This window comes from Mustela nivalis, assembly GCF_964662115.1.
Source record: "Mustela nivalis genome assembly, chromosome: 17".
Taxonomy (NCBI): Eukaryota; Metazoa; Chordata; class Mammalia; order Carnivora; family Mustelidae; genus Mustela; species Mustela nivalis.
The window spans coordinates 32,146,015-32,170,684 of NC_139036.1; the positions used below are offsets into that span (position 1 = coordinate 32,146,015).

General features: G+C 41.4%; 1 protein-coding gene across 1 annotated transcript in view; it reads right to left on the bottom strand.

The window, feature by feature from the left end:
• Nucleotides 1–24,670, bottom strand: part of ANKFN1 (ankyrin repeat and fibronectin type III domain containing 1) — a 494,531-nt gene that overhangs the window by 109,086 nt on the left and 360,775 nt on the right. Inside the window, exons 8-9 of the mRNA XM_082707691.1 lie at nucleotides 11,649–11,843; nucleotides 9,703–9,816 (exon numbers count right to left, since the gene is read on the bottom strand). Coding sequence (XP_082563817.1) covers nucleotides 9,703–9,816; nucleotides 11,649–11,843 — 309 coding nt within the window. The remainder of the gene's footprint in view (nucleotides 1–9,702; nucleotides 9,817–11,648; nucleotides 11,844–24,670) is intronic.

The following is a 24,670-nucleotide window of genomic DNA, read 5'->3' on the forward strand; positions in this document are numbered from 1 at the left end:
CTACTGCAATATATGAGGTGAGGGGGAAGAAAACCAAGATTTCTACCTTCAAGGAACTCGTACCTTAGGGAAAAACTCACATATTCCAAAAACTCCAATTACTCTATGGATCCATGATTTTCCAACTATAACAGGAAGAAGATGAAATCACTGTCAGGAATAATCCTCTTCACCAGCTGATATAAAAACCCAGTTTCATGTTTGTCCCTAGGTAACTTACATAATTTTTTGAAACAGTAGAAATGCTTTCATAAGTATGTTGGCTTAGGGTAATAGTAGTATTAGGTCATGTTTACTGAGCATTCAGCTCGGTAAGAGGGAGAAGTGACCTGGAGACGGAATCAAGATTCCAAACTGACACACACGCCTGTCTTAACATTTTTCTCTCCAAATCCTTTAAAAGAAAAACAAGGTACAGCGTTTAAAACATATTCATTAGCTAGAAAACAAAAAAGTGAGCCATATATACCCATTTCTCTCATTTCCTAGCAGCCACTAATCTGTTCTCTATTCCTATAATTTTGTTATTTCAAGAGTGTTATATAAATGGAACAATATGCTATGTAGGCTTAGGGGTTGGCATTTTCAATCAGCATAATTCTTGAGAGATTCCTTCAGGCTGGTGTGTGTCTTGATAACGTGTTCCTTTTCATTGCTAAGTATCATTCCATGGTATGAATGTACCACCACTGGTTTAGCCATGCACCAAATTGGAGGTCACCTGCCTTGCTTCCAGTTTTCAGTTATTACAGTCAAAGCTGCTAGAACAGTTGTAAACAGGTTTTTATATGAACACGAGTTTTCATTTTTCTGGGATAAATGCCTACCAGTTGGTAGGAGGTATGGTACTTGGGTGGTTTCTTTTTTAAAGAAATTGCTAAGCTTTTTCAGAGTGCCTGTATCATTTTACATTCCCACCAGCACGTATGAGTGATCCGATGGCTCTGCATCCTTGCCATTTGGTATTGTCCCTATTTTCAAATATTTTTGCTACTCAATAGGCACATAGCAAAATTTCAGTGTGTGTGTGTGTGTGTTTTAAAGATTTATTTATTTATTTTGGGGGCGAGAGAGGAGAGAACGTGCGTGAGAAAGTAGGGAGAGGCACAGGGACAGGAAGAGACAGAATCTCAAGCAGACTCCCCACTGAACAAGGAGCCTGACTCAAGGACTCTATCCCACTACCTGAGCCACAATCAATAGTCAGAGACTTAACTGACTGAGCCACCCAGGCACCCCTTTCACTGTAGTTTTAATTTGTATTTGCTTAATGCAAACCCAACGAGTTACTATTATATAATGGAACATGAATAGATAGTAGTAGAGGAGGGAAAATAGGTACTATTCTGAAAGGACTATTTGAAACAGATTTTGAATATGATAATGGAAAGTAGGGTAGGAAAGAGAAAAGAGGCAATTAGAGATTTGAGGAAAATATATAGGTAAGGAAATATAATCAGAGTACACTATTTGACTTCGCAATGTCAAAACTACACACTTAGAGCAGGCCGCACATAGTGACTTCCTCCCAAAGAATACAGGATGGAAGGGGTTAAACCATAACTTTATTGCGGAGAAACCAGACAAACACACCTCAGCCAGGTGAACACGGTCAGCGTCAACAGTGATTAGTCATACTGGGAGCCTGTACTCTTGATATGATGGGATGAAAATCGGTAAAGCTTTACCTCTGTGGTCTTCCGTCCCCAAACCCATATCCCCAGCCTAATCATATCAGTCACATCCGAAAGAGGGACACTCTACAAAAATACCTGCACAGTCTTCCTCAAAATTGTCCAGGTTATCAAAAACAAGGAAAGCCAGAAAAACTGTCAGCCAGAAGAACTCAAGGAGGTATGATAACTAAATGTCATATGGGGTCTTGGATGAGGTCCTGGGACAAAAAAAAGAGACCTCAGGGGTGCCTGGGTGGTGCAGTCAGTTGAACATCCAACTCTTGATTTTGGCTTGGGTCATGATCTCAGGGGTCTCCGTGAGATGGGAGTCCTACGCTCAGTGTGTACAGACTGCAGGGAATTCTCTCTCTCCCTCTCCCTCTGCCCCTCTTCCCACTTACACCCTTTCTCTCCCACTTTCTCTTTCTCTCAAATAAATAAAACCTTTAAAAAAAGAGAGAGTTATCAGGTGGAAACTAAGGTTATCTGAATAAAGTCAGGATTTTAGTTAAAACAACAACCAGAATCTCCACATTCATAATAGGATAAACACTGCTGACTTAACTAAAAATGGAAATACAATGAGGTGGAGAGAGAAAAGGATACAGAGGAGTGTGGTATTATGAGAGTTAAATTCTTTTCTGTTATAGTTATAATTGCATACATAAGACCTGCAATTGCTGCATCAAGAAAGAGCCACAGAAGTATTATTAGTGAAAGTAGACAGGTAATTATAAGAACTAGAGGAGTTAAAACTGGCTGGTGCTGAAGAGAAGGGTAAGAAGACTGAAGAAGGTAACTTTTTTTTAAATTATAAGCCTTTTAGTACAAATTTGGTTTTTTAAAATCCCATTCTTAGATCATTTTGGACAAAAATAAGATGTATATAAAAAGAGGCAAACTTGCAGTTTGAGTCTATCAGTTTAACCATATACTCTTTATAAGGAATGTTTCTCAAATATCATAGGAAGGCTGAAAATAGTAAGACAGAGAGGCAGCAGGCAAATGAAAACCTAGGAAGCACTGTTAATTACAGACAAAATAGAAGTTGAAGCAAACAGAATTAAGCAAGACAAATAAAGCCGGTTCTCAGAGATCAAAGATCAAAGGAACAAACACTTTAGAAAAAGGGATTTAAAAAACACACGCATATCCACACTTTATACCCAATGGAGTTTACACGTTCTTTTCAAACACCAGCGATGGTCCATATACACTGATTTATTGGCTAGCTATAGATAAGTTTTAAAATAGCTCAAAAGCATACTGAGCACATTAAAAATTTTTCTTATTATGATAGAATTAGAAATTAATCTTAAAAATACAGCCAAAAAATATGGCCACTTAGAAGTTTAAAATAGCTTGCCTAAAAACGCTGCTTAAAGTGGAAATGATAATTTTTTTTATAAATTAATGATTATAGCACCTCACTTTAAACCTTTTGGATATGGACAAAATAGTAGGGGAAAAGTTATAGCCTTAAATACATGGATTAGAAAAAAAGGAAAATAAAAGAATGAGTTAAGGTTCCTAGTTAAAAAAAAAAAAGAACTGGGAAAGAGAATAAAGTAAACCAACAGAAAGTAGCAGGACTTGGCAAAGCTAAGGCTAGAAATTAATAAAGTAGGAGATAAGCAAGAACTAGGTTTTATGAGTAAAAAAAGTTAATTCTTCAAACAAATCAATAAAATAGATAAATGTTCAACAATTCTAAAAGAAGGGGCACAGATACATGACTTTTGAAATACTAAAGGAACCAGGATCACAGCGGAGATCTAAAAATTATGTTCAATGCTATATCATTCATCATAATCCATATGGAGCTTCCTTAATTTGGTAAAGGTTACCTACCAGACCCCTATCCTAGACATCACACTTGATGGTAAAATATCAGATGCACATTGACAAAAGCAGGTAAGAGAGGATACCTACTGTCCCACTTACGATGCACAATGTAGTGGGAACTAGGAACCACACTGACTCTAGTTAATAAAGTGAGATCCAAGAAAGAACAGAAAGTACTAGAAAGGAAGGACAAAATGATCCTTACTTAGAGATGATGTTAAAAGAAAAAATCGTAAGATGCAAGATAAACTACTGAAGAGAAAAAGACAAAAACAAAAAAAAGCCCTCACCATTACTAAGAGTTCAGCAAAGCAACCAACTAAAGATTTTTTTCAAACTAGCACTCGCTCTTCTATTGTCCCACAAATAACCAATTAGAGACTCTATCTTGAAAAGAGAATTCATTCATAATAGCCATAAAATGTGTTAAATAGTTCCCGCATGAAACTTAACAGTGAGTGTAGAAGGCCCATCTACAGAAAATTATGAAATTTTCCTGAATACATAAAATTTGGCTTGATTACAAAGACCTGTTTTGGATGGAAAGGCTCTCTCCAAATTAATTTAGGAATATGATGCTACCCCAATATGATTTTGAAAATTAAACCTGACAAACCAGTTTTAAAAATTCATTTGGAAGAGAACATATGTACAAACAACTGTGACATTTTGAAAACGGTTACCATGGGAGGGACTTGCCCTACCGGATGTTAAAATACTATAAAGTTACTCTGGTGTGAAAATTAATAAAAGGAAACACCATTTAAGATGGATTGGGGAGGCCCAGAGCAGGAGTTCTTACTCCCTACCACTTATTGTCAGTGGCCCAACAGGAAGAGATGGACCCAGCAGGAAGAGATGCACATTGGAAGTCTGTTTACCTACTACTATATTACTCCAGCTGGAAGAAAGGTTCTTTTGCCGAAACAACGGTATGGCCAATCAGAGACCTCACAACTCAGCCAATGGAAAGCCACTATACTTCAGACTCCTTCCAGTTTACTCCAATAGACTTTTTGTTTCTAACACCCTGCCCAACTGCTCCCTTTCCTCTTTGAAGGATGTTTTTCTCTTTTGTTCTTTAGGCCTGTTGTAGCTTGCTTAACCTGACTTGCAAGACTTGCAACTCTCCAGGGTTGCTAAATAAACCTGTTTTTTGTTTTTTGTTTTCCTTCTAGTAAAATGACTGAGGGGTTTTTGTTTGCTGTTTTTTTTTTTTTTTGAAGGTTTTATTTTTAAGGTTAACAATGGCTATAGACAGGTGAGTGAGACAAAGAATGGGACTGCATAAACTATTCCACTTCTACTTAATAGTCCCAGAAGCAAGTATTGGCCCAAGTAAAACAGAGACACATACAAGGATTGTAATATTATATAATAGGGGAAAAAATGGAAACAACCTATATTTATCAGTGGAAGAATGATTAGATAAATTATGGCACCTCTAGCTAGGGAATAGGAATACTGTTCGGGGGTTAAAAAGAATGAAAATCCAAACACACTGACATAGAAGGGTATTTGATAGATATGATACATTGCTAAATTAATAACAACTCTAGACATGCCTGAGTGGCTCAGTTGGTTAAGTGTCTGCCTTTGGCTTGGGTGGTGAACTCGGGATTCTAGGATTGAGCCCGCATGTGGCTCTCCACTCAGTCTGGAGTCTGCTTTTCCCTCTTGCTCTCCCTCTGTGCTCTCTCTCAAATAAATAAAATCTTAAATCTAGTTGTAGGATTAGACTGTGATAATTTTAGCACATAAACCTAACATCTGTGTGCTTATACATGTGGGTATGTGCATCAAGAAAGGATTTGTAAGGCCGTACATGGTACTCATAACAGATTAGATTTGTGACAGGGCTGGGCCACTGGAGGAAGGGTAAATGTTTTACCTTGTCTTTTATATAACCTGTACTGTATTGTTTGAGGGTTAAAAACTTGCCTAAATGAAGAAAATGCAAAAAGGCTGTGCTTTACAACATACCATACTGGAGAAGGGTTTTAAGGTGGTTCACAAGACGGTCAAAGAGTCAAATGGCTGGATCCGGACAGCTTAGCCACCAGGGAGGAATCGAGAAGTGACCTAGAAAGCCTGCAGAAGCCTAGATGAAGGAATTTGAATAGGGCTGCCCTTCTCCTGCTCTCACTGGACTTGCTGCTTTTCCTCATCATCATACATTTAGTTGCTGAACTTATTTCTATATTTTTACTTGTATGCAAAAATGTTAGCCCACTGAGTTTCCTGTCCCCTGTACATAACAGCTTCTGCCTCTCCTCGTTGCTTCTCATCTGTAAACTTTTGCCTCACCCCCACCCACACAGGCTAACTAAAATGATAAATCTTTTAGTTTTGTGAAATCGAGTCCATTCAATCTACCGATGAGAGTAGCTACCTCATGCGTAGGATCAGACTAATTCAATTATTTAAACATGGAAGATAATTATAGTCTCTAATGTAATGCACTTTTCTCTTTCGAATTATAAGGTGTAGGAGGAAAAAATTATTAGAAGGGGTAAAAGTAATATAAATACTAGGCACTGTGCACCCAAGCCCCATGAAGTCAGTTTTTTCTTAAGTCTTATGAAAAGATGGCCCAGGTGATTAAGTCATGGTCAAGTTCATGCTATTATTGCAAATTGTCGACCCTGAGGACTTTCATGGACAGATGGTGGACTCTCCCTCCTAGAAGCCATACTGCTCCCGGACATCTCTGTGGAACTCTTTGGCTTTCTTTCTTTCTGGGAAATAATTTGAGAGGTGGCAGTTGGCAGAAGCACCACCTGCTCTATTTGCAGGAGGAGATACACTACCAACTCTGGAAAGGTCTTGGCAATTTCTGCAAGAGGAAATGCTTTTCAAATTTTTTTTTAAGAGAATGCCATCAATTGAAGAGGAGTTAAATAGTGTGCTATTACAAGCCTTTGTAGGAAGGAATTAAGGTGGTGGCTTCTAATCTGTTGGAGAAGGAGGTAAGAAGAGATGGGGAAGGGCACCACCCAAACCAGTTACTGCCCACACCCACCAGGGCAGCAACTGAAGCAGCTCGTCATTGGCAAAGCCTGAAGGGTGACCATGTCAAGCCCTGCTTTTAAAATAAAGATAGAAAATAATTCATCCTGTGGATAGAAAACAGATGCCACATAGCATCTGTCAAAGGATACTTTCCTTTCCATTCCCAACACAGCAACAAGCAGCAAAATCACTTTTGAACACGCTCTCTGCTTTGGGAATGCAGAGAAATGACATATCCTCTGCCAATGGGAGCTGCAGGCAAGTTACCCAAGGCGAGTGGGTGGGGGGGAACAATTCTGGCAACTGTCCAAAACATCAAAGTGTTTGAAATAATCCTGGTTTGGCTCTATAAGCCATGGAATTGGTGAGATGGGACCAAAAGATGCCCCTCCTCTTTGAATCCAAGGAAGAAATACCTGGAAACAGACAGTCATTCTCTTAGCCCCATTTCCCCACATTTAAGGGAGATGGAAGCAGAAAACTCCAGTGGGTCTTACTCAAAACTATTTCTGGGTTTTAAACTGAAATTGATGCCTTTAATGTCCAAGTTGTGACAGCAGTTGGCCCGGTGCTTGGTCCCTGGGCCTGAAGAATGCTTATAAAGAGATGCTCTTAAAAAGATTTCTGGATATCAACAAACAAACAAAAAAACAGAACATGTTAATGAGTTGAGTGTACACACGTGAGAAACGGAAGGATTCAGATTTTCGTTGAAACACAGGCTTCGGTCTGAAGGGGGAGAACATCCAGTTGTCAAAACAAGCTTGAGGTTTTGTGAACCCAAAAATTCTGGAGAGCAGTTTGAGATGTTTTTCCAAACCCTAAATACTGTAGGGGTAAGCCCTCCCTCTAACCAATTAGATAACTGACATTTCATTCTGTGGATTTCTCGATTGTTTCATCTTTTTTAATGCAAATAAATAATTAGCCTTGTTTCAGGGTAATTTTGCTAATATTTCTGTAATTAAATAATGACTTCAACTGAATTAAAAACTGTCCTGCTGTCTCTGGGTGCAGGAGACTGCCAGCTGTTTTAAATAACCCCTGAGAGTGGCCAGGTTAAGGACTCAATTTATGACCTTATAAATTAACACAAGGAAACCTACTCCATAATGCAACAGACAATTCTATTTATAATGCTTAATTAATCTCCTCCAGTCGCTAACAGAACCCACTTGTGGCTTTCATTTTCAACCTCACCCAAATACAAGTCTCCTGAGATGAGACGTGTTAATATGTGAATGCTGATAGAACTTGCTGGCAGGATGGTCGAGTATTAAATAGCTGACAGTCTGGATAAATTAGCTCCCGATAGCTCACTAATCAAATGTAAGAAGAAAATGTCGAGCTTGGCAGCACTGATGAAACCCTTCATCACAACCCGGAGCTGGAGAGAGGTAGAGAGAGAGGAAAATGTCCAAGTCTGCCACTGCCCGCAAACCCTGGCTCTGAGTTTCAGGAAGTCCTGGCGGTGCAGGCAACCAAGACAAAGTATCAGAACTGTATCAAAGGATGGCCATGGGAGGCCACCTTGGGTGGCTTCATTTGTCTTTTGTCACTAGTACCCTCAGGCTACCTTCTCTTTGATACAGAAAACCCCAAATGGTAACAAATGCTAGACTGCCTTACCTCAGGTAGTACAAAGTGGAGTTATCTGGAAAATTCCAAGTACCTCAGAAAGCTACAGGTGTGGGCAGAGTAATATTTGCAGACCTAGAAAATTCTCTGAGGGAACAGGCCCTGGGAAGGAGACAGGAGGCACATAGACTGCTTGGACACAGGACTGCTGCCTTATGGGCTGGCATCTGGGAATCTATGCACGGAGGACTTTATCAAGTTGTGGGGCCATTCAGACTACTTCCATATGTCCCCCTGAGTCAGGAAAATCAACTTTGCTCTTTTTTTTTTGACCACCGCATTCGAGAATCCACATAATGGGATACTTCTGGCTCTGGTTTTTGTCTTCAGGCAAATTCCTTAACCTCAGTGCTTCAGTCTTCTCGCCTACAAAGTGGAAATCCTAACAGTGCCCACTGATAGGACTGCTGTGAAGATCACGTGCAGTTAGTGTAGCGGATAGCTTGCCGAGGTGCCGGGTATACAGTCGGTGCTCTGCAGCCTTGGCAGTTCTCATCCCAGTGTCATTCTGCTGTCCGTCTCCTCTGGGCTCCCTCTCTCCTTTCACAGACACATCAAGCTGTCATGGCTCCCCCAGCTAGCTGCCGAACCCACTTCCCTGTTCTTGGCCCACATCTCTTCTGGTATATCGTACACAGCCTTGCAACCCAAATATTTCACCATCTACCTCTGATCCTGTCCCTACCTGATTCAGTGTTCTGCAGAGTTCATCAAATAATGCTGAAAACTCCTTAAATTTGAATTCAGGTCTCCGTGTCCCCCTGCCTCCTGTGCTCATTTCTCTCTCTGCTCTGACATTTCACTGTGCCTTTTCGTGAACCCTCAGCACCCCTGGAGCCACAACTGGTTTTCTTGCTCCCTTTTGCCTGTCCTAGCATGCTCTTGCTTCACAAGTATTAACCTGTGCCCACTGTTCTCTCCACTTGGAGATTACTTTCCCCTTCAACATCTTTTGGTCCAAATCCTAGCCATCCTTGAAAGCCACATGCCACCTGCACCTTGGGGCCTTTCTGATCTTATCCTGTTACCTCCCTCTTTCTTTTCTGACCCCTAATGTCCTTTATCTTTTTTTTTTTTTTTTAAATCCTGAACTCCAGTTTACCTGCTGTTACAGGTATCAAGTCATATGCCCCCCTACTTAGTATGTTCTGTATCCCATCCTCTGAGCTCCTTGGATGGAGGCTGATTCTTCCTACTTAATTCTGTCTCCAGACCTACACTATGCACAAAACAGGTCTTCTGCAAACAAGAATGGAATTAATATTTTGGAGGGGCTTGGCATAACGACAGCCTGGTCCTATGGTCCATCTTCTCTGTGACTTACTCTCATTAACATTTTGCTCTGTACATGAGCACCTACGGAAATATTTCAACTCAAAAAGTACATGGCATAGAAAAAAAATCCTACAAGCAGGAAAAACAAACATACAAAATGCACAACTGATCCCCAAACAATGGACTGTTTTTTTAAGAAGAAACAATGAAAAAAAAAACCCAAAAAACAAAAAAACCAACAACCGGACTCTGGTACCTTTATATCTGGTTACTACAGCTGCGTTGACACTAAGAGGCTCTTGAAAGCTGACAGTGAGTGCCGTGCTGCTGGTTACCATGAGACAGGCGTTGGTTGGCACCTCAGGGGCTCCTGGGACAGAAGGAAAAACGTAAGGATCTTAACATTGCAAATCCTTTTTAAACAATGTTCCTGCCTCTTCAAAGGATACCCTGAAACACACACTATGGAAACATTTGTTTGTAGAGCCTAATAGCTTTTACTTTTGAACATTTTCATTAGAAGTCTCAATGGCCTTTATTTGTTGCCATCGTGGTCTTATTTGAGCATTAGAACGTCTTCTGAAGGGATAAATAATACCAGTTAAGCTTTCCCAAAGTATCCTGGAAACCCAACAGGAGATTGGCCTGGACCAGTGGAGAGGAGGCCGGGAAGTGTTAGCAGGAGCCGGCTGCTCATAGAGACTGCTACGTTTCATGAAGTACATTCATGGAAATCATTTCACTGGAGCCTTTCTGCAACCCTGCTGGGTAGAAAAGGCAAGCAGAACATGTGCCTATTGAGGATGAGGAACCTGCAGTCCAAAGAGGCCACACTACTTGTTCAAGGACACAGCAAAGACACACAGCTAGGACGAAGCCCCATGGCTTCCGGGGCCTGATTCTGGAGTCTTCCCAGGACAGAATGCCAACATGCCTTCTCTCATGGTGCCTCCTATTATATCATGTAACATTTTCTGAAAAAGAATTCACAGACGAATGTCATACCTAATAACCTTGGGTTTTAAAGGACTCCTGATAGTTCTAGGTGTTCCTTAACACCCAGAAGGCGTTTTGTGGTTTAGAAAATTCCCTCTCAAATGGCAGAAGTGTAAAACTATGGTTGCTTCTAGTAGTAATCTGTCCTAAATGAGGCACAATTGCAAATGCATTTATTAAAACAAATGCTGCATGTCTCTTTTTTTAAATAAAAAAACACATGTATCAGCACCGCTGAAGAGACTGTTAATTTTGAAACAAACTTTCATTAGTGTTAATTTTGAAAAAAACTTCCATTAATGTTAATTTTGAAACATACTTTCATTAATGTCGCTTAAGTTGTTTGCTTTAAGAGAAAGGATGAGGCTTAGATGCAGTCCTTACTATACAGAACTGCTTCAGAGAACAAGATTTTCACTGCCTTCGTCTTTACCTATAGGACAAAGCAGAGGCAGATATTCCCAAACTAATGAACTGATCCTTTCCCTTATATTTAAATCCTCCAGTCTAATTTTTTTTTTCATTGTCGTTTAAATAAGATCTCCTTTTGGAACAAGATTTTAATATTCCCCAAGTGTCTGAATTTGATACTTTTGTATATTAGGGACTGCTGTACACTGTACCTTCCAGTGCTAATGAGCATTATCGAGAAACAAGGCTTTCCTTAAAACTAACAAAAAGAATTGACGAAGAGAATGGAAGTGCAGACCAAGCATAATTCAGGGGCTGACTGACTATCCTCTGTGGCCTGTATTAACCGAAGGTTGGTTTATATAAGCGCTCTATAAAAAATGTAGTAGAGAGTTGAAAACAACTTAAACTTGGGTTGGAGGCAGGAACTGGACAAACAAATATTTTCCACCTCCCCATCCCAAAATATAGCCACTTAGGGTATCAGACCATCCAGGTTATTAGGCATTGGGGCGTATCGGGTGGAAAGCACTAGATGAGTGTGACATGGTGGAGAGAGGCCAGCAGCACTGAAGCCTCATGGCTGTGGTCAGAGAACGTACTGGGAGCCAGAAAATCAAGCAAGACAAAAGATCCTTTTACAGCCGCCCAGAACCCTCACTCCAAATAGGCTGACAACGGCCATCCATGACCCTGGAGCAGAGTCGGGGAAAAAAAAATCAGTAAAAAAAGGCCTGGCTGTGTCCAGCCAACCTGGCTTCTAGTTAAACGCAGAAGTCTTCGGCTTTTACTCACTGGCATGCTCGAAGCCAGTCCTCATGCGTCTATACAGTCGACACCGCCACTCCCAAGCTCTCAGCTGTTTTTCCTTCTCTGTGCTGTCCAGACTTGGTCCTTCGTTCTCCACCTGGGCAGACAGTTCACTCACCCTCTGCTGGGCTTCCTGCACCAGTGTGGTGAGGTGCAGTGCTCGGCTTTCCAGGCTGACAACTGCAGGGAAAGACATGGGTGACTCCTTTCTCTTTCTGGGAGAACACTGTTTCATGGGCAGGGGAGTTAAGAGTTGACTTTTGGGTTTAAAAAATGCCCGGGGTAAGTCTATGTTCCTTATTAACTGACTTATCCAACAAGGTCTACGTGGTGACACTGACAACTAGATTAAATGTTAAGTCCATCAATTTAAGATGTTCATTGCCCTGGTGCCCCTCCTATAATATGTGCCCCGAACAGCTGGCTAGCACAGTTCATTAGAGTTCCACCATCAAGTACCCACGAGGACCACTTCTAACCCAGACTGCACACAGTTGTTTCCATGACCTTTGCAAAGACAAACATTTAGGGCCAAAAGCTCTTGTAGGGCTAGGAAGGTCGTAAGAAAAGGCATCCAGGAGGCAAGCTGCATTCTGTTAAAGTTGTTTGGTGTTTTTTTGGTGGGGTAGAATCTGATTAGAATGTTCTGCTCTTAACCACGTTGTGCCCAACACACAGACATTTTTGTACATAGGTCTTAGTGGCGTAATTGTATTGTAATTAACCAATTTATTTATTGCTGATGAAGTGTTCTATTCCCACTGCCACAGTAGCGGTGGTGAGTCCTCATGACTGGGCGTGACCAGACTATGCTCTCCTAACAATTCCATCTCTGATCATGATCTCAGGGAAGGAATCTTCTCTGCAGATGCCCATGCTCATCAGCAAGTTCTACTACTCTTCCTCCTGAGAGAAATTATACAGTCTGATATTTCTGTTTTACCCCATACATGGTGTCTCCATGAAATTCACGTCATACTATTCACCTGACCGGCCCTTGTGAGAGAGAATGTTCATGACAGTGACAGAACGTTTCACATTCGTGTGTTGGGTTGGGAAGCTGCTTCTGGGGGTTTCCTCATGGCTCCCATATGTTTGAGGGGGGCCTTGGAAGTCCCTTGCCAAGGGAGGCAGGAGGACGTAGTTCGTGGTAAGGAGGCGACAGCCTCAGCATGGGTGTGTGGAAGGAACCACAGAAAGAACGGGACAGACCAGAATCAAGCTCAGCTGCTGTCACCAATGTGTGTCTGACACTGTGTGACCAAAACAATATTTCATCCTGGTGGGTGGGAACGAAATCCAAACATTTCATTCTTCTAATTAAGGGAGGAAAATATTATGAAGATAACTCAAGTGAAAATTTGTTAGGTGTATTTTGAAATGGAAATTAGGTGGTTATATATTCATATTCTCTGTGCTCATAGGCATGTCTGCATTGATTACAGGAAATGAATACTCATTTATTATTGCCCCTGCTCACCATCAGTCTCAATTTATTTACAGATGAGGTCAATGAAAAATTAGGCAAGTCTTTTTATTTTTTTTCTTTCTTTCTTCTTTCTTTTTCAAGTTGCTGTTTAGAACACTCAGGACTGTGTTTTGCTGCAGATTTCTCATGGTTAATGAATGTTGCTGTAGCAGTCAATCATGTACTCTGAATACCGTCACACTTTTTTTAAAGCCTCAGTCATGAGCCATGACAGAAAAATAAACAAATAAATATAAAGCTAAAAAACTCTTTCACTGAGCAGCTACACTACGCAGAATCCCCCGGGAAGGCTAAAGGAGGCCAGAATAAATGATAATATAAGTGCTGTGGACGTAGGGAAGCAATGATGGCGTATGAACACGGAGGCTCTGGAGAAAAAAATACACATACACACACGCGGGCGCATACTCTAGTGGAAAAATTGGCAATATTAGTAGCCTCAAGGTGCAATTTCCTGGAGCAGTGAGATTGACAAGTCAGTACTAAATGCTGTTAATTTAACTAACTTCAGATTAATGGTAGAGTCTGCTATGACTGAAGGCCTCAAACACAGTCTCATTATAGCCTTGCTGGGAAGGTCCTAAATATAGGCATTGACAGTTGAAAACAAATTCGTATACATTTGTGTATTTTTAGACATAGGTTAGGCGTCAGGGTTTGTGTCACAGTTCTCAGGTTGATTAATTGACCCAGTAACTGCACCCTCTGCCCACGGCCCCCCTCCTTCCACTCCAAATTATAGAGAAAATGGGGGAATTGTCCTTGCTAAGTCATTCAGTGAGCTTTTTATTGTAAGCCTAATGTTTGAATTGCATGCATGCGTCAACACTTGGGTGATAGACACATGATTTATAAAAATAAATTTTTCTAATACTATGAAATCCCCCCTATTAATTTTTATATCCACAACAGTTATTACTGGTGTGAATTCCAGGTGGCATTTCAGATGGACAGCTTCTTTCGAGCTATGCTTGGCTCCCCCTGAGATTTTTTTCTGCTTTTCTTAGCACAACATGCTTTGTTTCCACATTTTCCCTTTCCTCTAAGGCTGTGGCCTTGACGCTGTCTGAGTTGTACTGGTGAAGGGATTCCACATCTTTAAGGTCAAGCATGTTGCCTCTTCAGAGGCTAGGGGGAAACCTATTTAATTTTATAACCATGTGAATTTTCCAAGATCAGCTGGATCCCTGTGCTTCTCAAACTGGGATACCTAATGTGGTATATTATATATATTATATACTATATAATGAGGTGGGGGGGCATGCAGTGGGCATCTCTGGAGTGAAGGCGTGCACAGAGCAAATACGTGCACCCTCCTGGGGCATCAGTGTCTCCACACAGACTTTGGTGAAAGCACATTATTTAAAAATCAAAACAAACACTTATGGAGGAGAATGGAAATTTCGCCCCAAAATTGAAAGCTTAAAAAAAAAAAGAGAGAGAGAGAGAACTTTATGGAAATCTGCCCCCCACTTTTTTCCCAGTCTAAGTCCCCAGATGCCCTTGAGAACACACTCACTTGCCTCTGTTGCTAGAGGTAATTCCATGGACGACTAGAAAAGGCACTAACTGAGCCAGTGGTTTCCAACCATTTCACCCAGCAAAACCTTTATTATTTTTTTTCTATGGATTTTTTAATAGCTTAATAAAACACTCTCTTCTGAAAGATTTTCTTTATTGACTACCAAATCAGCTGACTTACAAAGTAATCATTTTTCTCCCTATTATTAATGACCTATATAGCTGCCAAGAGTCACATCTGTTCAGTATGAGATAATCAACCTAGCAAACTGGGTTAATATATTTTAAGCAGAAGCAATATGATAATTATATTAGACTGTGTAGTTTTATCTTGAGCGATGGTGGGAAGTTTGGGCTTTCTGACACCTTGCAAACTATTCCAAGAGCCCCCTTCCTATTTTTGCCACCCCAGAATGAGAACATTTTAACGCCCTTATTTTATTATTATATTTTTATCCGTCTGTTATAAAGATGAAGAAACCGAGACTCAAGTAGACCTTGGACATTATTATCCAAGATTTTCTTAAAAATCTCAAAGAGGGACGCCTGGGTGGCTCAGTTGGTTAAGCAGCTGCCTTCGGCTCAGGTCATGATCCCAGCGTCCTGGGATCGAGTCCCATATCGGGCTCCTTGCTCTGCAGGGAGCCTGCTTCTCCGTCTGACTCTGCCTTCCACTCTGTCTGCCTGTGCTCGCTCTCGCTCACTCTCTCTGACAAATAAATAAAATCTTAAAAAAAAATCTCAAAGAACCCAGGGAACTTCCTCTAAACCAAATGGCATGCAAATTAACCTCATATTTATGTATTGCAGTTTTCTAATTGCTATCGATCTGGCATGAGGCTGGTGAGCTCATTTGGATGGACATTGGAACTGGAAAGGCTGTGTCTATCATATAATTGGTTCTCTTGCCCATCCACTTCTCTTTTTCTTGGATCCCTTCCCCTTTAACTTCCACACTCGTGGCATTTTCCTCTTGAGCGCAGAATTCCTGATCTGTTTGCAAGGTTTGGTCTTTTCTCTCTTAGACTGCAGTTAGTTCCTTCTCCAGCCAAGCAACTACCCCTCTGAGCAGCCATCGCCAGCACAATAGAGGGTCTGTGAGTGTGTGGTGAGCCGCCCGGCTGGGGCAAGACCACTCGGCTGCTCCTGGAATAGGCCCCATGCTATTGTGGTGTTTAATTATCAACAGCATTTCTACCACCCAGTGTCTGAGTGGGTATTTGTTCTAAGACCTGCCCAGCTAATTAACTACGAGGTGGGGGTGGGGGTGGGGTGGGAACTTGGTGTTCAAAGAATACAATTACGGTTACTGTTTAAATCCTGAGATAAATAATGATCAGACTGAATGTTTTTCCTCACCATCAGACTCTAACCTATGGAGCGCCTACTACCTACTATTTCTTCATTTCGTCCTGCCCTGTAATTGGTGAGTTTGGGCCTGGCTGATAATTGCTTAGAGATTGAAAATACAAGGAGGTAAAATGTTAACTAATTTTAATTCCTAGCTAAAAGTTTTAGGGAATAATTCATTTGATCTACTTGAAAAAAAAAGAATACATTTTCCTATTACTAATGATAGGGCATTTTGCAACTTAGCAACAACTTTCTATTGTTACTAGCAATTTGTTTTTTAACTTATTGATGAGAAAAGGAGGCACAAGACACTCCTTTAGTCTGAAGGAGCCTTAACCAGCCTTTTTATAACATCTTTGGCCCTGTAGGATTTCCTCCAGGAGGGGAACTCGCTGCTCACCAAGATGGCCCTGCCCACGCTCACTTTCAGTTTTAAGAGCTTCATTCAATTTTAAAAAGTTTCCTCATCCTGAGCTGAAACTGCTTTCCTCTTATTTCCAAACTGGAGGCCAAACGGTAAGAGGGCTTTAAGTTATCGATCTAGGTCAAGTGCCGCCCGTTAGGAATGTGTGGTCCTCACCAGTTGTGCTGCCATCTTGAACCCAAGCACCTCATCTGAAAAGTGGCATAATAAGCTATCTCACAAGCTCCAGTAAGTTACTGATAACCCTTCATAGGTGGCTCTCAATAAGTGGAGTTTTGTATTATCATTATTACACTCACCGGTCTGTGTTATACTTTTTAGAGGCACACAAAAATAAATACATTTTATCAAATACTCTATGCTCTTTCATAAAAAAAAATATATATATATATATATTTGCCCCAGGTAAAAATCTTCTGTCCCAACTACCATTCAGAAATATATTATATACTAAGTGGTATCAATTTCAACCCTATCCGTTACTTCAGGGAAGAAAACAACGTCACTTAGGTAGAAACCTTAAATTGTAAGCCAAAGTCCTCGGGGCAACCAAGAAGAGCAGTTAATAAAATTTATCTTTGCTATCATAAGTGACAACCTTCTAACAACCTCACAACTGCCTTGTTTTCAGGTTAGAACGTCAAAAGAAATACTACAGAAGAGTCCAAAAATTAAATGATTTTTAATTCAAAAACTCTCATACCAGAAAAGCTCAAAATCTGTTTCAATTTACCTGTCTCGCTGAGGTTCACATCTCAGAATTCACTCTGGTTTCTCTTGGGTCTCAACCTGTTGTCTTATTTCAGGTTTTCCCAAGGACTCTGAGAATGTGGTTCCAAAAAGTTTCAGAGATTTGGAGGTTAAATGTTTCATTTTAATTACTGTGGCGTGTTCTCCTAGAGCTCATTACATCCTGGGCATGGGGCTCTGGAATGTTCTTCCCTGCTACTTTCCAGAATGTGGATTCACAAAGTCCGTATTATATAGTTTAAGTTGTAATTGTGGTTCTTTAAGAAGCCAGAGCCAATGGCACAGAAAGCAATACTTCCAACCTAACTCCAAAGGGCAAATGGACATTTCTAAAACAAGCATACAAAAGCCTTGAGGAAATTGTTCAGAAAATCCAAAGCAGATCATCAAATGATGTCATGGCTTAAGTATGAAAGAAGATAACCGTATCTCCTGCCAATACTTTCAGTGCTAACAGAAATATAATGTAGCCCACATCATTTAAAATTTCCTAGCAGTGACATTATAAAAGAAAAAAAAGTACTGAAGGTTGCTGAAGGGAGGTGAGTGGGGGATGGGCTAAATGGATTATGAGTATTAAGAAGGGTGTTTGTTGTGTTGAACACTGGGTGTTATTTGTAAGTGATGAGTCACTAAATTCTACTCCTGAAGCCAACCTTACACTACATTTTAACTAATTAGAATTTAAATAAAAATTTGAAAAAATAAAATGAAAAAGTTAAAAAAAGAAAAAATGATATTAACTTTAATAATCTATCTTCGTTAACTCTGTAGATCCAAAATATTATCATCTTAACATGTAATCAATGTAAAATCATTGAGGCAGTATATATATTATATATAAAATAAATATATAAATATAAATATATGTAATGCATATAATAAACAAAATATATTTTATTATACTTAAGCCTTAAAAAATCAGGGTTGTTTTACATTTGGAACACATTTTAATTTGGACAAGATGCATTTCAAAATACTCAATTGTCACATAGGGCTGGTGGCTCCCGCGTCGGACAGAGCAGTTTAAGAAAATAAAATTCCACAAATGTTTAAGAATGCTCGTACTGGACAGTGTTTTCAAAGCACAAACTATACAATAGATAGGTAAAATATTTAAATTCTTTGCCAGAAGCTCTTGGCTTGTTTTATATTGTTTTTGAGATCTGTAAAGTATTTAACTTCTTTACCAGAAACTCTTGTTTTATATTGTTTTTGATATTTACACTGATTAACAGTTTTTTCTGACCATTTACAATATGCCAAGGAAGTAGTTTAAAGCTGCTATTACATTTAATCCTCAACAACTCAGATAGGTGGTGGGGCAGCCAGCCTCCAGGAGCGCCCCTGATGGTGTCTGCCTCGCAGCATGCACACCCGGCTACACTGTACCAGAGTCGGTCTGTGTGATCAACAGTGTTCAGCAGGAAGTGAGAATATGTCCTTCCTGAGATTAGGTCATAAAAGACACTGTTGCTTCTACCTTGGTCTCTTTCTCTGACTCTCAGATCGTTGGCACTGAGGGAAGCTAACAGTCATTTCAGGGAAGCAGCCCCCTGGAGAGGCCCACGCAGGAAGGAAAGTGAGTCTCTTGGCAACAGTCATTCTGAGTAAGGTTGGAAGTAGATCCCCTAGCTCAGTCAAGCCTGGAGTTATGTTGGGGGAATTCAGGGACAGGGGCCTAGACTGTGAGCACGTGCAGGGCACAAGGCCAGGCTGTATGGGTTGTCAAAGGCTTCTTTGAGCTTTATCTATAATGTTTTTATTTTTTACAAGGAGAATATATTCTGGTTGTGTGAATATTTAAAAATTAAAAACAAGAGAATGAAAGGACAATTAATTATTGGGAAGCAGGTAAGTAGACCTGTGCTGTGGCTGCCTGGTGTCTAAATAATTGTTTGGAAATATAAAAAAAGATCAATTCATTCAGTATTTAGTAAAATCATTCTCTTCAAAATAAATATTATATTCACACCCTTCAAAAGAAGTAGCCTTGAGATTCATTCAATTCAACACACATTTATAAATGAGTGCCTACTGTTTGCTGGGGATACTGCGATGAATGAACAGACAGGTTCTGCTCTGCAGAGCTTACAATTTAATGCAGGAGAGACGGATAAATAAAATGAAAAAAATATATAGTGATAAGTGCTATGTATGCAGAAGATTAAAATATAGTAATGTCATTAGAAAGTGACTTTGGACTAAGTGGCCCGAGAAAGCCTCACTTGAAGATGTGACATTAAGTGAAAACGTTAGGAAGGAGCTGGCCAGGGAGTGATCATGACTGAGAGCATTCGAGCACCCCTCCAAACGGGGAATAGCCAGGACAGAGGCCCTCTGGGGAAGAGAGTGAGTGCAGCGTGTTCACGGGACGGGAGGGAGGCTGGCGGGGCTAGTGTACCGAGGGGTGAGCAGTATGAGATGAGGCTCGAGGAGCAGGGCTGTAAGTCAGAGTGAGGATTTCTACGCCTGTTTTAATGAAGCAAACAAAAATACCCGGGACTCATTCTAGAGACCTGCCCAAAGCTTGTTCTTTACAAATTCTTAATGGTTGCAAATCTTTGTCCTTTGAGGGTGGATTTGATTTCAGGAAACCTCTCTAAATCATCTGAAGCCAAGTCTGGTGAACATGGAGGGTGATGACGCCGGGCAATGCTGTTTTGGAACAAAAATCAGGTGTGACTCTAAGCAACGAGTCAGATTTTCTCATAAACTGGCTCTGAGGACAAATCCAAAAGTGTTTCGAGCAATAGCAGCTCTGTTGGAGCAAGTGTGGGGTCTCCCATGAGGACCATGTTAAAGGATAACATTTGTTTGGACTGTAGACTTTCTGGGGTGTTTGTTTATATAAAGCCAGGCTCATTAGTTTATAGTCACACCTCTTAGACGTGCCCTGAACCGGTCCCGGCACCAACACGATCCCTCGACTACCGCAGAAACTAGTGGTGCATCCTGACGAGTCTGCCAAAATTCTGGTGTCTGGTGTCTGCGCCACACTCGTGTGACAGCTACTAGGCAATCGCGTTTTGTGAAGTAACTGCACACAACTAAGTCTGGGCGGCATCTCCTAGTTCCAGAGGCAATATCCGAGAGAAAGTGAGTGAGTTCACAGAGAGACGCAGAGCGGGTCTGCAGAGAAGGGAGAACACGGCCGTAGGGAAGGGCAGAGAGGCTAAAGATGAGGAGCATTTCACCATTTTTGCTGGCTCACATTATTCAACAGTGTAAAACTGAAAACAGGCTCCGTCTACAACCGAATTCTACAACAGTGCCTGGAAAATAACAATGCAACAACAGCAGAAGGTACTCCCAGAATAAATCACTGAAAGACTTAGAGGTATTTCCCACACATCGTGTATGCACTATGCATGTAACTCATGCGTGTGTCTATGTGCCTGAATTCAAAACCTGTAATTCCCAGCAGCCTAACACAGGGTGGTTCAAAATTTCAACTGAAAATTTCTGAGCACCTACTACGTGTCAGGGACTGAGGTTGAAAGGCGGACAAAATCCCGAAGAGTGACCAGATTTGCACATGATAAGTATCCAAAAAGAACTTATTTCTTTATGATTACGGTTTATAGATGATGCCAAATAAACAGCAGCCTCAGAAAGACAAGGAGCTCACTGATGATTCAGCACATTCAGAACAATTCAGCACATTCAGCACCTCCGAGAGACCACTGAACTGGGATTGGAGAGTGGAGGCAGGACAGGAGTTAGTTAGAATAAAGGAAGGACTTAGGACTGGGGACTTTCACTAACCGAGGTAAGCCTCTCTCAGATAGCATTTATTCCACTGAACAGGAGTCATGGCAACTGGGATACTGAATGGCTGGAACCATCAGAGGCGGAGCCCCTGGGTGTCCCTACATTAGCTGGCCCAGCTTCTGTCCTTTCAAAGTCTCTGAGGGCTTCCTGAGCTCAGCACACAAGTCCAGTTGGAAGTACTTGGGATTCTATTTTCATAATGGCTGATACTATCTTTTAGAAGGCATGAGTATACTTTGCTGCTTGCCTAAAGGTGAGGAACAGAAAACAGTCACTAAATAAAGACAGTAGAGTGGTCTAATGATCAGGCGGGGTTCTGCATGTATTTAACCTTGGGGTGGTGTGCGAGTTCTGGTGGCCACTTCTAGGACTTTCCCTATGAGTAAGGAAAGAGTACCTGGTTGAGTTTCAACCCGTGTTTGTAAGAACACCTCGATATAGCACTGTGATTCAGGGGCTAAAGATTGAAAGACACACCTGACCAATGGTTTAGAGTTAAGTCCCTAAACCCATCTGTGTCTTTGTGATTCCTGCAATGAATTCAAGCAGATCACAGAGGACTTGCCTCTGAGTGGGCTGGGATTCTTGACTCTCAGAGTGGAAAGAGTATGGGACTGGTTTTCAGAAGGGAAGGCCCAGGGGAAAGGAAGACAGAAAATTCATCCTGCTAGAAACTCTGCGCGCTGCTTTGATATACTTGAATGGCATTAGAAGAGGAAGCAAAGGAGAGTCAGAGAAGGAAAGAATGAGGTGTGACAGCGTGCTAATGTTTTTACACAAATAACAAAGCATTTAATATAGAGGATCTGGGTTCAAGTCATAGTTCTACCACTTCGTGGCTTCGTAGCATTGGGTGAGTTATCTGACTTTTCTTATTCCAGTTTCCTCATTGATCAGAATGAGAAAACAGACTCCCATCTCACAGGCCAGATGTGAGGACCAAATGAGCTGATGCAAGCGAAAGGATTTGCACAATGTGTAAAAAGCTCCACGAACGTAAGGCCTCACTGTTATTTTTCTTCTCTTATATCCTGCCTCTGCAACTTCTGGGGAACAATTTGCAGCAGGTGTTTGCTTATCTTGTTCTGGCTGGTGGACCATGGTTTTTCTCCTGGGCTGGCTCACATTCATGCACAGAAGCAATTCTCTTCTTCTTGTACTTGATATATAATGTGAATTAAACATCCCTGAAAACAGATTGTGCTTTTCTATCGTGCTTCTCTCCAACAGGCATGGCACCTTAGTGTATAGTGTATAGAACAGAGCAAAGAAATACACCATAGGATTTTAGCAAATGGCACAAAAGGAAAGATGGAAGGGCCTAGTGACCACAGCCCTCCATGTTGATTATTTGAAAAGGCAGGAAGTTCGATAGAGGGATCCCAGGGATGAGTGTCCCACAGACCTGGGTTTGAGTCCTTGGCATCCCTATTCACTTGCCAGATGTGTGACCTTTGGTTATTCACTTAACCTCTCAGAATCTGTGCTACTGTGAAAACCAGACGATGCTTCACAGCTACTCAATCAATATTCTTTTGCCACCTTTACGCATGCGGGAGTCCACACAGGGTACAATCTCTTTGACTTCTTGGGTGGCCAAGGTGACTTAGGTGTCATATTTCCTGTAGGCTAAAACCTGGGTTTATCTTCCACCTTCCTTTACAACTCTGTCATGATGCATGTGCTTATCATGCCAGAGGGAATGAGAAAAACCAGGGACCTTTTGAATGAATTTACTTTTTGGTTTAACTAGATATTTAGGATGTGGGCTCTTTTATGAAGATTTAATTATGCACAAGGGGACTTGGGGAGATTGGGAGTCTCACTGGTTTCACGGAAAATTCAGAGTTCTTTGTAACGTCTCAGGTAAGTGGGACTAATGTTTCATCCAGCACAGTACAGGCAACATCTGGATGAATGGTTTCCTTGTTCCTACAGAATGGGGCTCAGTCTGCATTCTCTGTGTCCAGGCCCTCTGATTCTCTCTCCACCACTCTCTTGCTGGATCTTTGGGACAGATATTATTGCAACATAAGTTAGAAGGTAGCAAAGAAGATTTTCCGGTTCCTTCCATCTCTATTTGCCCACTCCTCCAAGCCTCCCGTTCCATGAGAAAGAAGCGGCACTTGGACGATGGCGCTCTGATGAAAAGCCCCAATCCTACTGAACCCAAATCCTCACTCTGGTCGACATGGATGGGGTGAGTTCAGCATTTTTAAAATGAAGAGTTTTCTGATACAAGGATCTGCCTCTGTACCTAGTCTTTGGGTGGTGGAGGTTTGTGAAATTTCGGAGCAGAGATGTGGCCTCTAATTATATATTTGCTTGCTTCTCTTTCAGCCTTTTGGGTCTCACCACTTGGAAGTAAGTGAATCAGTATTAGTGAAAGTAACAGTTTGATGAGTTTACTTTTTTCTTTTAGGAAACATAAAAACTATGGCTCAGAGCCATTGTGGTCATTGGGTCAGAGAGTTTGCACCAAGGGGAATGCGAGTGCCTACCTCAGAATGTTGCCGTGAGGCTTAAAGGAGTGAATGCATGTAAAGTGCTCAGAATAGTGCCTGGCACGGGCTGAGGACTCCGCGACTTTGTCCTGTCCACTCCGGGGCCAGCTCTGCCATTGGCCCCAGAGCAGCTCCCTTTGGCCAAGTACTATCAGCTCTACTTCAGCATACACCCAGAAAGAAGCCAGTCCCGAAAGACCACACATTATGATTCCACTTACATGAAATGTCCTGAATGGGCGAATCTACAGGAAGAAGAAGTAGATTAGTGTCTGCCTAGGGCTGAGCAGTGAGAGGGTATGAGTGATGAAAATGGCCTAAAACTTAAAACTGACTGTAGTCATCATTGCACATGGTGCATATACCAAAACCCACTGAACTGTACATTTGAAATGGATGAATTACGGGCACAGGAATTATATCTCAATAAAACTGTTCAAAGATACATCCAGAATTCCGCCCCTGCTCACCATCAATGTCACTACCATGCCAGTCCAAGCCACTGCGTGTCTCCTGGCCTCCTAACTGGTCTTCCCCGCTCCAGAGTTGCTCCACCCCTGTCTATGCCCCACAGAGCACGGCAGTGATCTTTTAAAATGTAAAGCAGAATATGTCATTCATGTGCTTCAGCTGCTCTGTCTCTCCCCCCGCCCCCACCCCGCATTTAAAATCAATGTCAGCATCTTGTCCTAGTCTGCAAGAGCCAGGTGCTCTTCCTCGGCGATCACTCTGCCCCTGATTGATGTGCTGTGGCCACACTGGCCTTGTTCTTTGAACATGGCAATCTCGTTCCTGCCTGCCTTGACACCTTTCTATTTGCTGCTCTGGAATCTGACCCCATATCTCCTCATGGCTCATTTCCTGATATCATGTAGGACCAGGCTCAGACATTATTACATCAGAAAAGCTTTTCTTGCCCAACCCTATTTAGAATAGTCCCCACTCCATCAATCTCTAGCCACTAACTTACTTTATTTTCTTCATAGCATTCTTCACTATTTGAGTTTATAATTTAATTGATCTATTTACTCCCTTATTGGAAGTGTCCTCCACTACTGTCTAAATTCTATGATAATAGGGACTTTATCTTGCTCACCATGTCCTTCCTGATATCTAGAACAGTGCCCTGTCCTCAGTGTTTGTTGAATGAATTAGTGATTAAGTGCAGCCAGCATAATGCCCATGGACACAG